General features: G+C 48.8%; 1 protein-coding gene across 4 annotated transcripts in view; it reads left to right on the forward strand.

The window, feature by feature from the left end:
• Nucleotides 1-17591, forward strand: part of GAS7 (growth arrest specific 7) — a 101621-nt gene that overhangs the window by 25254 nt on the left and 58776 nt on the right. For 3 of the 4 annotated variants that reach the window (XM_069872342.1, XM_069872345.1, XM_069872344.1), the window contains exon 2: nt 16296-16419. In XM_069872342.1, the coding sequence (XP_069728443.1) occupies nt 16296-16419 (124 nt within the window). The remainder of the gene's footprint in view (nt 1-16295; nt 16420-17591) is intronic. The other variant, XM_069872343.1, reaches the window with a different exon arrangement.

Here is a 17591-nt window from a genome sequence, read left to right on the forward strand (position 1 = left end):
ACGAAAAATCAAGAATGGTTATAAATTGAAAAGTCGTCATCCGGGGTGCCTGCAAAAGCAGTGAGGAGCTGTCTTTGGGGATCCTGACCTACCACAGCAACACGGGGAAGGAGATTTAATTTTAGAATGTTGGAAAATCTAGCTGCAATGTGCCAAAACCTTAACAGCTTTGTTTAAGGCCTGGGGCCAGAAAGAGAATCTGAATTAACTATTCCAATTTTATTTTAATTGCATAGATTTTGAGATAATATTTATAATAAAAATCTCTAACTAGAAATGCAGATCATTAACATAAGGTTCTCAGGGACCTGGTCCCAACATTCTTACTAAAAAAGCGAGACTATTTAAAGTTTTTCAAGAGGTAATTAAAGATAAATACAGCCAAGTAACCCACATTATGCTTTGGAAAATCTCAGAAAATCCTTTCATGGACTTCTCTGGAGAAGGAGAATCATAAAACAGAATCATAGAACCATAGAATCTATTGGTTGGAAAAGACCTTTGAGGTCATCAACTATCCACTACTATACCAGATCCCTGAGCACCTCATCTGCGTGTCTTTTAAACACCTTCAGGGGTGGTGACTCCGCCACCTTCCTGGGCAGCCTCTGAACTCTTTCTGTGAATAAATTTCTCCTGATATCCAGTCCTAACCTCCCTTAGCACAACTTGAGGACATTTCCTCTCATCCTACCACTTGTTACTTGGGAGAAGAGCCCAGGATCCACCTTGCTACAACCTCCTTTCAGGGAGCTGCAGAGAGCGATGAGGTCTCTCCCCAGCCTCCTTTCCTGTACGCTAAACAACCCCAGGTCCCTCAGCCACCTCTTACAAGGTTTGTTCTCCAGACCCTTCCCCAGCTTTGTCCCCCTTCTCTGGATGTGCTCCAGCCCCTCAGTATCTTTCTTGTGAAGGATCCAAAACTGAACACAGGGTGCAAGGTGCATCCTCACCAATGCTGAGTACAGGGGCACGAGTACATGAGAACGCACCAGCAATGGAGTTCTGACCAGAAACTCTGCTATGATGCTTTTACTTGCTTTTCTAACTTATAACCGTGTTACTCACTTGCTCCCAAGTGGTTTTGTCCGTAGCCATTTGGGGCAGGTGACTGCAGCAGAGGTGGCTGTGGCCACGCTTCAGCCTTGCTGTGCACGCTTGTGTCTGCACGTGGGAGAGTCTAGATAATTTAAGGGAGAATTCCTTCCTCCCAAAAAGAACAAACACTAATTATTGGTTGTTATGAAGTGATTTTATTGTGTCTGGGAAACGGCAGAATCATGCTTGTTAAAAAACCCATAGTGCTGGATGAGAACTGAAGCAAGTAAAGGCAGGTCCCGGCACGGCCCCCATGTATATGGCAAGTGGTTATCAAGGTACAAACTCGTTTAGAGGCATGTTGTACCCTTGAGAGGACAAAATTATTTCATAATGATTTGTACATTTTTCATTATTTTATTTTTACTCTGAGAGAGTTGGGGTTGTTCTGCCTGGAAAGCAGAAGACGCCAAGGAGACATTATTGCAGCCTTTCAATACTTAAAGGGGGCTGATAAGAAAGATGGGGAGAAACTTTTTAGCAGGGCCTGTAGCAATAGGACAAGGGGAATGGTTTTAAACTAAAAGAAAAGAGATAGACTAGAGGATAGGCTAGACATTGGGAAGAAATCTTTTACACTGAGGGTGGTGAAACCCTGGCCCAGGTTGTCCAGAGAGCTGGTGGATGCCCCATCCCTGGAAACATTTAGGGTCAGGTTGGATGGGGCTCTAAGCAACCTGATGGAGTTGAAGAGCTCACTGCAGGGTTGGACTGGATGACCTGCATGGTCCCTTCCAACTCAAACCATTCTATGATCTGAATTTTTTTACCATGCCTTTTCAGAAACAATGTCCCATCCCTGGAGGTGTTCAAGGCCAGGTTGGATGGGGCTTTGAGCAGTCTGATGTAGTGGGAGGTGTCCCTGCCCGTGGCAGGGAGGTTGGAACTAGATGATCTTTAAGGTCCCTTCCAACCCAAACTATTCTATGAACTTCTTTTTTGCACCTTCGACATTGCTGGAGTGGAAAAGCATCCCAGTTCTCTGTAAACCACAAAAGAGAGTGAGTCTGTCACTAAGGCTCCTGCAAGGGCACCCCGTTCATGTTGTTGTTGGGTGAAAAGCTGGGCAGCTGTAATATCACTTGGAACAGGAGCATTTTGCTGCTAGGACAGTTCTTTTAGCACTGGGGTTTGTTTACCTGGTGCCTGTGCTCTGGGTCAGGCAACGTGACTGGAAGAGAGGATGCTTGTAATTCCTGGGAGCTGTGGAGCACACTTGAGGCAGACGGGCTGCCGGGAGCAGCAGGGCTGGTAGAGGGGTCAGGAGTATTTGGGCAGTCTGTAGGAGTCATGGGGAGCCAAGGGCTCCTGACCTGTGCCTCCAGGAGGGATTTTGTTGAAGGAACCAAGAGGTGTTCAAGGCCAGGTTAGATGAGGCTTTGAGCAGCCTGATCCAGTGGGAGGTGTCCCTGCCTATGCCAGGGGGTTCGAACTGGATGGGCTTTAAGGTCCCTTCCAACCCAAACCATTCTATGATTCTATTTAAGCAGCTACATATTCATGTTTGTCTTCAGATAAAACCCTGTGGCATTGTTTGTGGATGGCCATGGTACGAGAGGGTATGGCAAATCCCCACAGAGACAAAGGGAGCCTTGAGGCTCTTTTCCAGTTCATCATGCACACAATTTGCAGGTTGCTGCAGTGTTGTGAAATGTCCAACCTGGACACTGCATCAAATCCCACAAAGCCATCAGTGCTTCTTGGTCCTGTCCAGAGAGAGGGGACACATTCCCACATGCAGGCGAGCACGGTAAGCCCGGACCTTCATCCTGGGCTGATAGAACATGTTGTGTCAGCCTTTATAGCAGAGAGTGCTTAGCCAGGCTGAGCTTTCCTGCAGTGTCCGGGCTGGAGGCCTCATATGAAAACACTTGGCGTTGTTCCCAGATGTTTCATTTCTCCAAAATGAGCTCCACTTACAGGGTCCTAGGAGTGCAAAGAGAGCCATGTTGCCCAGCTCTTCGCCTGCCCTCAAACCTGCTGTGGTTGAGTCTTTGCTCCCCCTTTTCCATGCAGGGCCCAAGGGAGAGGGGTCAGACCACGGGGTTTGGTTGCTGTGGGAAGTTTCTGGTTCTAACTGTTTCTGGTCCCCTTTCCAGTGCAGAGCACCTGGAGCAAGCAGCATGCCCTCAGCTCTCTGGCTGCGTCTTGGCCCTCAGGACCATGTTGTTGGTGCGCCACGCTCTGCGGTCACTCGGAGGGGGATCTATCCCCTCAGTGTGTCATTTCAAACGAGAGACAAGCAGTAATGCTGCAGCTGGCCTGACCTAGCCTTGTGACTCTCTGGGTGTCTGGGAGGGGTGACTCCTACAGTACAAGGTTTGCTCAACAATAGCGCTGTTGTCCCTGGGGGCCCAGGACAACAAAGCCCTTCAGAAGAGTGTTTGGCCCTGGTGCTCTGCCTTGTACCAGATGCTGATGTCAGAGAGATGCTGAGCAGGGCGAGAGGAGGAGGACTCCTGCCTCCTCCCAGGCTGCCCTCGCACAGGGCACATCCAGCTCAGAGCTCTCAGAGTGCTGCTGGCACTGCCTCATCCCCCGGCTTTTACCTTGTCCTGCTCATTCCCACTCTACAAAGCCCTGGTGTGATAACTCTTGCCTGGGGAAGTCTTAGGAGGCAGGAGAGTCAGCTGGTGGCATCTTGTGGCAGAGCTCGGGGTCAATTCCTATTGAGGGGATGGGGCTGTGACTCAAGTAGCTCATGTCAAACTTCGTCATTTCCTAGTGAGCAAATGCAGCAACGTGCAGAGCTTGGGCATAGAAGTATGGAACTGTGCTACCATCAGCTCTGGATCTCTTGAGAAATCAGCTTTGTCCCAGCTGACCACATCCTGTTATTTCAAGACATCATGGTAGGAAGACACCATGGCTTCATTTCCTAATAACAAAGGTAGCAGGGCACTGCTTGTTGGTCACCTGAGCTGTCTGTATACTGGCGGATGGACCATCCTGATACATCCACAGCCCGCCTGTGGAGATGGCAAATGTTAGCTCTCTGGACAGCAAGAATAACAAGGTCGTATCATAGAACCATAGAATCACCAGGTTGGAAAAGACCCATCGGATCATGGAGTCCAACCATAATATCAACCATATGTTGATGCTGAGTTCTGCCTTTTTTCTCTTCAGCACCTCTTGCCTTAAAGTTTAGGCAGACAATGTCTGTGAAGCTTTGTCTTAAACCGGTGCTACAGAGCAGAGCTTCTGCATGAACAGAGAGATAACGTTGCGGTGCTCCCCCATTTCCCCAAGGCTATAACAGGGGACAAGCACATGTGAGGTATCTCTCTTCATCATTGCTTAGCTTTGTTTTGGACCGGGACTATTCCACCTCACCTAACTGTCTTTCACATCAGCACCTGGAAGGATGAATACTGATGGCTGGGAAGTGCACATGAACTGTGTTAGTGGCTGCTGAATCAGGTAGCCCAGCTGAGGCTCGAGGCAGGGTGCTCTGCTTGTGGGATTAGGTTATCTCATTTCATCCCTCTTTGTTGCCGTTACTGGTCCTCTGTGCTCCAGTTTGTGTGGAGCTGAGCCCAGGGGGCTGGAGAGCAGGTCTTATGAGGAGTGGCTGAGAGAGCTGGGGTTGTTTATCCTGGAGAAGAGGAGGCTGAGGGGAGACCTTATTGCTCTCTCCAACTACCTGAAAGGAGGTTGTGGAGAGGAGGGTGCTGGCCTCTTCTCCCAAGTGACAGGGGACAGGACAAGAGGGAATGGTCTCAAGCTCTGCCAGGGGAGGTTTAGGCTGGACATTAGGAAAAAATATGTCACAGAAAGGGTCATTGGGCACTGGAACAGGCTGCCCAGGGAGGGGGTTGATTCACCTTCCCTGGAGGTGTTTAAGGCACGGGTGGACGAGGTGCTAAGGGGCATGGTTTAGTGTTTGATAGGAATGGTTGGACTCGATGATCCGGTGGGTCTCTTCCAACCTGGTGATTCTATGATTCTATGACTCTATGATCACAGGAATGTGCCTGGTTGAGCCCTCCTTGGCCAAGTGCATGTTTGGCCTCCTCAGGCTGTGCTAGAGAAGTTCCACCTAGCAATGCCAGCTCCTTGCTGCTCCTTTCCCATCCGGTCTCCCTCTGGCCATCACCTTTCCACACAGAGCCCGGCTGAGTAACGCAAGCTGGGAGGAGGCACTCCCAGGGAATGGGACAGATTTCTCCATTAAATGACTTTTTGTCCGTTAGCAGAGAAAGGAAAAACAACCAAGTATTTTCCTAGGGGGGATTCCTGAGCTCCCTGCGGATATATCTGCCTTATACTTGCAGGGCCACACATGTGCGTCACCGTGCTCTAGAATGGCTTTCTTACTTAGAGCAGACACCACTCCCATCTGGCTCTTCAGGGTGTGTGGTGCCTGCTGGGAGGGTGGTACTTGGTTTCCCCTTTCTTGGTCTCTAATTCAGTGCCAGGACTCGACACCCTTGTTAGTGCTAAATGCAGGGTAGCGCTCACACAGGCTGTGAGCATGGTGAAAAGGGAGCATAGGAAAGTGATGAACTTGCTTGGGAATGTGCCAAAAGCTCAGGCAGAACAAGAAGCAAGAAAGCCAGGAGCTGGGCTGTCCTCTGCAAACTGCACTCACTCTCCCATCACACCTGCTGCTCCCCATAGCAGGAGCCAGCATCAACTTTTTATTCTCTTTCTTGCTAACCGACCTCACCAAACCAGGACCTGGCTCCCATGCTTTTTCCTCACATTAAAACTCTGCCACCCCCCTATTTCTTGTCTTTCCTAATCCTTACACCTGCCTGGCTTCCTTCTCCTCAGCCAAAAAATTCCATAGCCACTGCCAAGCACCTCCCCAAATTGCTGCTTTGCGAGGGAGTGAACATTATCTGCAGAAGGATCTAGACCAGACCTGGTGCTGTGGGTCCCATGAGACCCACCACAGGGACAGGCTCAGCTGCAGCTCAGTGCTGTGGGTTCTCCCCGTCCATCCCTTTATGTGGCTCCATGCACCAGGCACACCTTGAGAAGGAAGGGAGAGGGCTGAGCTGCACTGGAGTTACTCAGATTTTTCACCTCTGGCTCAACAGCCCCTGTTTTGAAGGAGTCTAAGTGGGATTTGTGGATCAGAATATTTCTTTTCCCACCTACTTCAGTCTCTCACACAGCACTAAGCTAGAAAACATCACCCAGCCTGTCTCCCTGGGTCACGTACCCTTCAGAAACAGTTTGTTTTTCCCTAGTTTAGGGTATTGGCAGGGAAAAGCATACCGATCCCAGAAGGCTAATTCGCTACAAACATGGTGCTATTCATGGATATTACCTTAAAGCAGAGTCCTGGGCACATGTCCACACTGCAGCCAGGGAGCTGGGTGGGGAAGGAGGGAGGATTTTGGCGGCTGTGGGTCTGGTTGGGAGAGCAGGTCCTTGGCGGGGAAGGTGAAGCTAGGTGGGGAGCACACACACTGCATTTCAGAGCCAAAGGGGCAATAGAGGGGTGTGGAGTGATAGGAGAGCTGACACCCCAGCACAAGGTCCTCCTGGTCACAGCTGTGGAGGGTTGGTAGGAGGGTGGCAGCGATGGCATCCGAGGGAACAGCAGCTGCACGGAGGTGCTGAAGTTATTTAGGAGAAAGAAGGGGTGAAGCAGACTTTAGCGTGGCAGAGAGGAGATTTTTAGGTCAGGGATATTCTTAAGACTGGGAAAAATGAGACCTAAACTGGTGTGTGCGATATGTGCTGGGCCCGCAGCCCCAGCCTGGCAGCACAAGCAGCGCTCTGAGATGCCCTAACACTTGGCACAGGCAGAGGGGCTGTTTCTCTTCGAGGAAGAGGGCTGGTGCTGCAGAAGTTGCCCAGAGCCGAGGCACGGTGCCCAAGGAAGAGGCTGCAGGGGCTGGAGGAGCGATGGCCATGCCTGCATTGGCAGCAACTCGCTGTGTTCCTGCTGCAGAGGCGGTGCCCACGGGGCCACCCAGGGAGGGTGACTTGTCCCCAGCAGCTATGTGCCACCAGATTCAGCTGAATGGGAGCTGTGCTGGTTACCATGACGACTGGGACGGGTCATATGACCCGTTCCACTTTCTAAATATAAATTTGTTTCACACAGTGTATGTGACTCCATGGAAACCAAATGTTGAGCAAGAAAGATTGCATAAAAATGAACAAAATACAGAATGACTCAAAGTGCGAGAGAGATTGAGGTTATGGACAATGCCGGAGGGATTCAGAGGTGCACCAGGCATTCCCCTTTGCTGGGGCACACGCTGGTGTCCGTGTGCCCATGCTCAGCCTAGGGAAGCTCTGCTGGAATCCTGCGTTCTCAACACAGGAAAGAAATGGAACAGTTAGAGTGAGTCCAGGGGAGGCCACAAAGATGATCAGAGGGCTGGAGCATCTCCTGTACAAGGACAGGCTGGGAGAGTTGGGGATGTTCAGCCTGGAGAAGAGAAGGCTCTGGGGAGACCTTAGAGCAGCTTCCAGTGCTGAAAGGGGCTCCAGGAAAGCTGGGGAGGGGCTCTGGATCAGAGAGCGCAGGAAGGGCTGAGGAGGAGCAGTTTTCAGGTGAAAGAGGGGAGATTGAGATGACATCTTAGGGATAAACGTTTTACTGTGAGAGGCCTTGGCCCAGGTTGCCCAGAGCAGTGGTGGCTGCCCCATCGCTGGAGGTTCAAGGCCGGGTTGGATGGGGCTCGGAGCCCCTGATCCAGTGGGAGGTGTCCCTGCCCACGGCAGGGGTTGGAAGTGGATGGGCTTTGAGGTCCTTTCCGATCCAAACCATGAGTCTATGATCTTCAGGCTGAGTGTTGGTGCAGGCATCCCCACCGCCAAGGATCTTCTGTGGACCCCTTTCACTAGCAAATCCTGTTTGCGGCATCAGCTGTGCTCAAACACATCTCCCACTTCTTTGACTGTACCACGCGTGCCTCATGTCTGCTTGGTCTCCTTGGGTTGGCACGAACCTTTGCCAGGCTAGGTATTTACGTACACTGCAGTTATACAGAAGGATAAGCTGAGGAATGCCAGTACAGAGCAAGCTTCTCCCTGCAGGACAGAGGGCTGTTCTGGTGCTGGTCTATCTTGTGGCAGTTTTTCCGTGCTGTGTCCTTGCATTGGTTCTTGCAGGGAGTTTCCAGCTTTCTGTCACCAGTGATCCTCCAGCACTGGGCAGGGCACTGCAGGGGAGCTGCTTAGCTGCGCTCTGTAGAATGGTAGTTGGAAGGGTTTTTTGGAGGTCTCTGGTCCAACCCCCTGTTCAGATTCAGGGTTGCTTAGGGCCTGCATTTGTGCTTTTGAGATTTTTTCGCTTTACCTTGTGTTGTGTGTTCAGGAGAGCTCCTGGGCTGCACCCTGCTGGAGCTCAGTGTGGATGAACACATCTTCAGGGAGCTCAGGCTTTTAAGTACACAGATGTTTCCTCTGTAGGATCCCTCTTCGAAGGGGCATGGGGATTTCCTGCAGTTTGAAAATGAGAAGTGATTTTCCTCTATTGAGCAATGCTGAACTTGTCTCGGGGGGTCAGTCACCTTGGGGTGGACTGACGTGTGCGGGCTCTTCACTCCCTGCTGCCTCACTTTGCTGCATTAAACTCCTTTTGGCTTTCTTTTTTTGCCACCATTGGGAGGGGAACATATTGCCAGGTGAGCTTCCAAAGGAACAGGATGAGTTGGGCTGCTGCTGACTTGATCAAGAAGAGTGAGAAAGAAAGCAAAAGAGTTAGAAAGTCAGAAGAGGCGGAGTGGAAAAGAGGCACCCCCACTGCCTCCCTGCTGGATGTGCCACCCTGTTCTGTGCTGTCTCAGCCAGAAAGCGTGTCCCAAGTGCTAGGGCTTCAACATGTAGGCCATAGGTGATGCTCTTTTTTGCACAGAGCATTCAGGATGTCTGACTCCATTGTCATTCTCTTCAGACATGCTTCTAGACAATTTATGCTTAGCACCATACAGATGAAACGTTGTTCCCTGGTCAGGAGTGTCACCTCTGGGTAGGCTGTGATGCTGTGGGGTCCGGGTGTTTCTGCAGTCACCAAATGAGAACCATCGCTTCTCATGGAGAATGAGGCCTGTTGTGGCTCCTCTCTGCCCCTGCATATAACCCTGCTGCATGGGCTTCTGATCCAAGGAAGCCTCGTACGAGGGAAGTGCTTGTGTTCTTGCTTTTGAATGTTTTGAGAGATACTTTGATCCCTTTTCCAGGCAGCAAATGCAGACACAGGAGGTTTTCACTGGGTTCACACATTCTCTGTCCTGCTCACATTGTTCAGGTTTCCTGTTTCCTCAATGATGCCTTGCAGACATCCTTTTCAGGTCAGATCTGCCTGTCCACCACCATGCAGCGGCTGGTGACGCTCCCAGAAGTGACAGGGAGGGGAGTGGCATGAATGTTTCAGCCCAAAGGCACTGCAGGAGTTGCAGGATTTGGAAGGCAGAAGGGATCGCTGTCCCACCCAGCCTGAGTGTCTGCATCTCTGGGTCAGGGGTTTCAGGGTCCCATCTTTTTCTCTGATTGGAATAGAGCAGGTCTGCGGAAAGAAGTACTTAATCTTGATGGAGGAGTTACAAGAAGTGCACATCCCCCTGGTAAGCTGTTCCAGTTGATACTTATCCTCACGACTGGCAGATTCTTTTCAATCCAAGCCTGCCTGGTTTCAACTTCCAGTCACTGCTGTTCTGTTTTGCTGGTTCCTAATGCTCTCTGCTGATATCGCAACCTCCTCTCCCTGTAAAGACTCCTCTGTTGGGATCTACTGTTCTCATAAACTATCCTGGCAATAACTTTCCTAAAAATAGGAAGCAGAGATCAAAGTAAGAGCATAGTCTTGCCAAGCTGTCTAAGGAGGAGGTTTGCAAGCAGAAGAGCATCACTGTGCTTGTGATGTGGATGGGCACAGGTGTATCCTGGTAAGAGAGCCTGACTGGCAGTGCTGCACCAAATGTGGAGCTAGGGTCTTGAACAGCATCTGCCAGTCGTTTCCCATCTCTTTGCTGTCTCCTGGCCCCCATTCCTGTCTTGTCTCGGCAGCAGGATTGCCTGTCGTTACATGCCAGGTTAGCCTGAATGTCTCCTTTACACATGTGCAAACACAGTTCCACTTTAACTGTGGTGATGCTAGAAGAAGGGATCTCAGGGGGTCTGGTTGGCACAAGGTTGTGTCTGCCAAGAAAAACACAGTGAGAAAGTCTCTCCTGTTACTTAGATCTCTTGTTTTTGCAAAGAAGGGACAATGTGCTGCCACTATGACCTCCGTGACACTCTCATTTCTGAAACAATGCGCTGCTGAGTGTGCTAAAACCGTGAGGTACTTAATCTGTGATGCATTATAGAGCCCAGCCCCATACGCTACTACCCCACCCCAACTATCCCAAAGATCCCCGGTATCTTTGCTTCAGTGGGTGTAGGGTGATGAGGAGTAGAGGATGAAGCCAAGTTTCATTTCTACTTTATTTCCTTCACAATGACAGTTCCTCTTTCCCCCAGAGTATCAGTTTGGAGCAGAACTGCTATAGGAGTGGGAGTTCCAGTGTGTGATGGAGGGGACTGCACTGGGACCAGTTAGAGGTTCTAGCACAAAAGTGGTCCCAGCATCCAGGATATTCCTCTGCAGTCCCCATGGGGCATAAAGTCCTGCCATTCCTCTCTGAAACAAAAGGAAGAGCCACACATCCATACTGTACACAAGTCCATGCAAAGCTTTGCCCCATTGATTACAAGAACTTCTGCCTCTGGCCGTGGTGGGGCTTCCCTTACACTCAGTCCTCTGGACCGTCATGGAAAGGGACTGCTGCTTAAAGCATGTCTTGGCAAAATCAGAAACAAATGTAGAAATATTAGTAATTCAAAAATAGGATGAGCAATTACAAAACATAATGTTTGTCTCCTTTTTTGAAGTGATAAGCATTTTGGCAAGGACTGTAGCTGAAATGATAGCTTAACTTTGGTCTTTATTCTAATTCCATCCAACATTTGCTGGTATCCACCCTACACTGTCCACATCTGTCTCTTATGGCCAGCAGGTTGAGGGAGGTGATTTTCCCCCTCTGCTTCTCTCTCACGAGATCCCAACTGGAGTCCTGTGTCCAGTTCTGGAATCCCAAACATAAGAAGGATATGGAGCTGTTGGAACAAGTCCACAGGAGGCCACAGTGATGATCCAAGGGCTGGAGAACCTCCTGTATGAGGAAAGGCTGAGGGAGTTGGGGTTGCTCAGCCTGGAGAAAAGAAGGCTCTGAGAAGAACTTAGAGCAGCCATGCAGTACCCGAAGGGTCTTCAGAAAAGCAGGGGAGGGACTTTTTACAAGGGTGTGTAGTGATAGGACCAGGGGAATGGCTTTAAATTGGAAGGGGGAAGATTTAGATTAGATGTTGGGAAGAAATTCTTCACAATGAGGCTGGTGAGGCCCTGGCACAGATAGCCAGGAAAGTTGTAGATGCACCATCCCTGGGAGTGTTCAAGGCCAGTTTGGATGGGGCGTTATGCTCCCTGATCCAGTGGGAGGTGTCCCTGCCCATGGTGGGAAGTTGGAACCGGATGGTCTTTAAGGTCCTTTCCAATCCAAACCTTTCCATGTTTCTATGATTCTATAATTCTCTCAACATAGCCTTTGTTTAGGAATGCAACCATTGCACCTGTCTGTAAAAGACCTCTGCTTTTCTTGCAGTCCATCAGGGAGACCTGAAGCAACAGTGAGAAAGTGACTCAAAGGATGTTGGCGCAATTGCAGAGGTTCCCTTAAGCAAACCAGCAGTATCGGTCCTTGTGGGGTACTGGTGCTGACTTTGAGAAATGAAGTAATACCATGGGCCCCTAAAGTGAGCTGAACCTAGTCTTGACCTACTTGGTCCATGGGATCACTGCAGGTTCATATTAAGAAAGAGGGATAGCGGAGGTGGGTAGGACTTCACTTCCAAAAGGGGGAGAAGGCGTTAAGGACGGATATGGCGAGCATGCAGTAAAAGCACGTGAAGTTCTGTACCTTCTAGATTCTGGAGCAGAACCCAGGGTTGGATTATCCCAAATTCCTCATTATGGGGTGATCATGCACAGCAGAAATAGTCTGGTGTAACTTTGTTATCTTCAAGGCCGGAGATCTGTGCAGTGAATGAAAGGGACCCAACCAGCTGCCAAATTCTTCACGAGCTGCTGCACTCCTACACCGCAGGGTTTATTTTTCTTTAGTGTGCTTTTGCAAACACTAATGGGGGACCATTAATCCTGTGCTGGAGAGAGGTCAGGAGCTGTCCCAGGGTTTGTCCCGGCACTCTGAAATCCCTTGAAATATTCTGGGAGACAGACTGGTTTTGTGGTTCAAAAAATAGCTTGGGGCTATCAGGCTTTCCCTTCTGATCTGAACCTTCTCTGCATAAGTTACTTGATCCTGACCCTCTTAGTATTTTAGCCTTTTAGGTCTGGCTTTCCCTAGCAGACCTAACTGTGTTTTGGATGTGGATTTTGTATGGTTGGGGCCCAAGGACAGCCCCTCAAGAGGTGATCTTGGAGACAGAAATCAAGCAGCCTTCTTCTTAGCTGTTACTGCAATTACTGGGGTGATAGCGCTGGTCAGACATCCTCTTTCCAAGAATTTTTTTCTTCCCAGTGTTTCATTAGGTGAAACTGGAGAGAGGGGTGTCTGGGAGAGATGTGAGATGGAAAAGCCTCCTGCATGGGAGCAGGTCATGGGAGATGAACAAGACCAAAAAGAAGCTTGCACAAAACAGCTTTTGATTGGGACGTCCGTGTGATAAACGCATGCTTCAGTGCCACACGCCAGTCCACTGGGCTGCATCACCTGCCCCAGCAATGCGGCGCTGCCACGGACGTCATGGCTGGGAAGCCTGCAGTGGCTTATTTTCAATCTTGTCTGAGAGTAAAAGCGAACACAAGGATGATGCTGAATATGAGAGCAGGACTCAGGGCTGCGCGAGCAGGTTTCTGGAGGTGCTTGTTCATGGCTGTAAAGAACTGGAAATAAGGACACCGTTGTTGGAGCTGTGTTGGAAGGGGCAAGGGAAACAAGGCACTTGGGCAAACACCTGTCTCGTGTTGGAGAAAACCTCAGATAACCCAGAGGTAAAACAGGGATAGCTTAATTTTTGTGTCATATTCATGACATTTAATGTTCTCATTAAGGATTCAGAGCTTTCACAGAAAGCTATGTGAAGCAGAGAGGTGTTTCAGTGGCGTGTATAGATGGGTCCTGCCCCTGTGATCACAGAACAGGTGTGGTTGTGCCAGTTTCACTAAGACCAGAATTAGATTTAGTGCTTTTCTAGGCAAGAGTTTAACAGGAACAATAATGGGAGTATGTGCCTTTGGGCAAGATAATGTGTAAGAGAATCGTAGAACCATAGAATGGTCTGGGTTGGAAGGGACCATAAAGGTCATCCAGTCCAACTGTCCTGCAATGAACAGGGACATCTTCAACACCATCAGGTTGCTCAGAGCCACGTCCAACCTGACCTTGGATGCTTCGGGGGCGGGGGGGGGCATCCACCACTTCTCTGGGCAACCTGGGCCAGGGTTTTACCATTCTCATAATAAAAACTTTCTTCCTAATATCCAATCTAAACCTCTTGTCTTTTAGTTTAAAACCTTTTCCCCTTGTCCTCTTGCTACAGACCCTGCTAAAAAGTTTTTCCCCATCTTTAAGTTTTCATTTGCATCTTAAGCTGAGGCAGAAAGAAAATAATCAAATAGTAGCATAAACTGTGAAAGCTTCTTCTTTCTCACACGTACAGCAGGGTGAGTGGAACTGTAAATCTATTAGTTTAAAACTTAGAGAACAGAAACACAGGGGGCAGGGATAGATGGCAAAGATCCAAGGTGCTGGGCCCCTCACCACAAGAAGGATGTTGAGGCTCTGGAGCGAGTCCAGAGAAAAGCAACGAAGCTGTTGAAGGGGCTGGAGAACAGGCCTTACGAGGAGCAGCTGAGAGAGCTGGGGGTGTTTAGCCTGGAGAAGAGGAGGCTGAGGGAAGACCTCATTGCTCTCTCCAACTACCTGAAAGGAGGTTGTGGAGAGGAGGGAGCTGGGCTCTTCTCCCAAGTGACAGGGGACAGGACGAGAGGGAATGGCCTCAAGCTCCACTAGGGGAGGTTCAGTCTTGACATCAGGAAAAAAATTTTCACAGAAAGTGTTATTGGGTACTGGAACAGGCTGCCCAGGGATGTGGTTGAGTCACCTTCCCTGGAGGGATTTAAAGGACAGGTGGATGAGGTGCTGAGGGGCACAGTTTAGTGATTGATAGGAATGATTGGACTCGATGATCCAGTGGGTCCTTTCCAACCTAGTGATTCTGTGATTCGCCCGTGTCATATCACCTGTCACTTGGGAGAAGAGACCAACACTCACCTCTCTACAACTTCCTTTCCGGTAGTTGTAGGCAGTGATAAGGTCTCCCCTCAGCCTCAGAGCATGAGGATTGAGTCACAAACCCAGCAGAGTGCATTGTATCCCCCAAGCTAACTTGTCCAATTCCAACTGGACCAGCTGCGTCTGCCGCTCTGTATCTGCTCAAGGAGAGGAGCTACAATCTGAACCAGCATCGGCTCCATCTGTGCTGCAGCGGTGAGACAGCGTTCAGTTCACACTGGCCTTGGGTCCATATGGCTGCCCTGCAGCCCATGACCTGTCTGTGGAAGTATGCTGGATGCAGCAACGGACACAAGATTGTTCTTGGGTTCAGTGCCTCTTGAGAGCCATCACAACCAGAGTTTTCTGAAACAGAAAAGAAACATAAAATAGACTTTTGGCTCCAAAATCATTAAATGACTCATTTATTCTGCTGGGTTGGAACAAAGCCGGAATTGCACTCGGAGACTGAATGTGCAGGAGGACACATTGCAGTTTCTTTCTGATGGTTCTGTTCATTATGTCTGTCAATGTTGGAGAGTGATATGCAGCCAGATGCTGAAACTCTGCCTGTCCCCTGGATGTAGCTGCTTATGAATCTAGCGCTGTCCCTTCAGACCTGTCCACCACTGTGTTGGAAGGCATTTCCTGGAGAGAGATTAGCTTTTATGGGATAAATAATTCCATTTCACACATATTTCCTTCTTCTTTTGTATTTCTTCCTTTGAAGGCCATGCAAACAAACAAACAGAAAATGAGAACATCGCATGCCTGGTTCACCTTGGGGAATGTGGAAAGGCAAAGCAGAGCTCTGGATGTGAGACAGGAGGAGGCTGTTGCTTCATAGCCACAGCCCTGTAGGAGCAATCTGTGGCTATGCATCTTATCTCTCTTCCTTTGCCTTATTCAGTGTTCCAGGTTGAAGGGACCAGACAGGGTTCATGCCTCCTTTGTGCTGAACCCCTCTTTGCCAGTCCCACATCAAGCAGCTGCTGTAAATCCAAAGATACCCAGCAAAACTAGAGTTACTTGGAAAAGGGGAATAGTCCAGGTGATGCAGTGTAGTGCAGACAATTGCTTGCACTTCAGCTTCCCCTCTTTCTTTTCTCTGCATCCTGAACCTGCGCTGAGGTTGGCAACTGAGATGGTAAAGAGATGTACAGCTGAGGTGGCACCTGAACCCTGATAGCAGTTCTGTGCGTGCCTGGAGAGCAGGTGACAGCATAACCCTCATCTCTTGCTGTTCCTAATGATCTGGAGCACTATTAATAATCTGGATCCAAATGATCCCGTATCTGGATGATATGGATTCAAATGATGTCTAGATCAGTAATGTATGCACCGTTAATTACATACATTTTTAGTACATAGTCAACATAGATAAATTGACTTCAGCACTCTGCTCCTATAGGCAACGTGGCTCTGCAGTGTTTCTTCTTGAAAATGTCTGAAGGTGATGGCTCCCCTGTAAATTAAATTGGGGCAGCATCTCCATAACCAGTGAGTGCTTTGACCCGCCAATATATCCACATGAAAATAACTGTGTGCCTTTCCTCCACAGACACTGGATTATTTTATGCTTTTCGTTGTGCTGCTTACAAGAGTAATTTTCTTGAACAGGTCTACATGCTCATGGGACATCAAATACAGAGGGGTTTCCTTTCTCTCCCAAAGCATGTTCTGTGTAGCCAGTGCTCCAAGGAAAGGTTGCTTCATGTTGTCTATGAAGATAGGACAGGTAGAGGGAGAAATGGACTGAAAGCCTTTGGGTGTATTGTAATCTCTAGAATGCCAAACCACACGTTCCCTTTCCAGACGTGTGTCTGATTAGACTTTACATTATCCAGTCACTGACTTTACAGGTTGGGATTTTTTTTTTTCTTTTCTCAGCAGAAACCCAGAAAGGCAACTCCTCAGACAGGAGAAGATACCTTGAATGGCCATCTTCCCCCCGGCTGGCAGAGCTATATGTCACCCCAGGGCCGAAGGTACTATGTGAACACCTTCACAAATGGTAAGTGGGTTGGGTGCTCCAGTAGAAGTGTCATCCTAGCAGTACTGATCTGTGGCAGAAAACTGTCTCTCAAGTTGATTTTGATGACAAAGTAGGTTCTGAGTCAAAGGAATAAATATGACCATGTCACCACATGAAAGAAAATAATTATAAGAAGGTTTAGTCTTCTGATCGTCTGTCATCTGGATTCTGACCATTAGAAGATGTCTGAAGCTTTTACAAGAGAGAGAATGTGAAGCCATAAAAGCTTAAAGTATAAAACACTTAAAGATATAATTTTAACCATGTTCCTTATTTCCTTTCCCTGTAGCTGGAGATATTTGTGTCTGTATGTGTACACATATGTCAAGTAGTTTGATGGAACGTCAGGTACCACTAAAGCACCGTTAGGGGAAAACAAATAGTTGAGTCAAAAGTTGCTCGAGTCAGTGTCACTTTGCCCTGGGAGATAAGGGAGGAAAAACACATGTAATGGGACATCGAAGACAGAATTTTCAGTCTGTATTCATGTGTTATTCAGTGTTGTGCTGACCGAGGAGCAGACTTAACTCATGATCTTATCAGCTGCTCAAGACCTGTCAAACTTGTACCACCTCCAGCTTACCTAAGACTCTGTGTCTACCTGCATTTTTTATCTTGAGCTCTCAACAGCATTGCAAAACAGAGCTTTGTGACCAGCAAAACCAGATTTCTTTTGCAGAAAGAATGAGAGAATGACAAAGGAGGAGAGGACAGCACGAGTTCACCTTGTTCACAACTGAGTCAAAGCCATCAGCAATGACCACTGATGTTCTTCTTGCTGACTCACTGTGAGTGCCAGGAGAGCCATAGGCTGTCACGATGTGTCTCTCTGTCCATTCAAGGACTTATGTTTTATTTCAGAAGCCTTTGGGCTAGAACTTGGCCAAGTCATTATTTACCTGAGTTTTATGGACTGGCACCTCACAGGATGGTCCAGAAGGCACCATTAAACACTGCCTTCATTTTCAGGTATAGTCTGCTCTGGCTTATGCGCAGTATCCCCTGCACAGCTCAGTAAGAGTTAGATGTCCTGTCCCCTCTGCATTTCAGAGGTGGGTGAGAAAATAATTAAAGTCAGTCCCGGGCCATCGTGGTGATGGACCTTTTCTCACATGCACTTGGTTGAAGTCAGTAAGAGGTAGAGCCTGGTT

The sequence above is a fragment of the Phaenicophaeus curvirostris genome, chromosome 19 (assembly GCF_032191515.1).
Source record: "Phaenicophaeus curvirostris isolate KB17595 chromosome 19, BPBGC_Pcur_1.0, whole genome shotgun sequence".
NCBI classification, from domain to species: domain Eukaryota; kingdom Metazoa; phylum Chordata; class Aves; order Cuculiformes; family Cuculidae; genus Phaenicophaeus; species Phaenicophaeus curvirostris.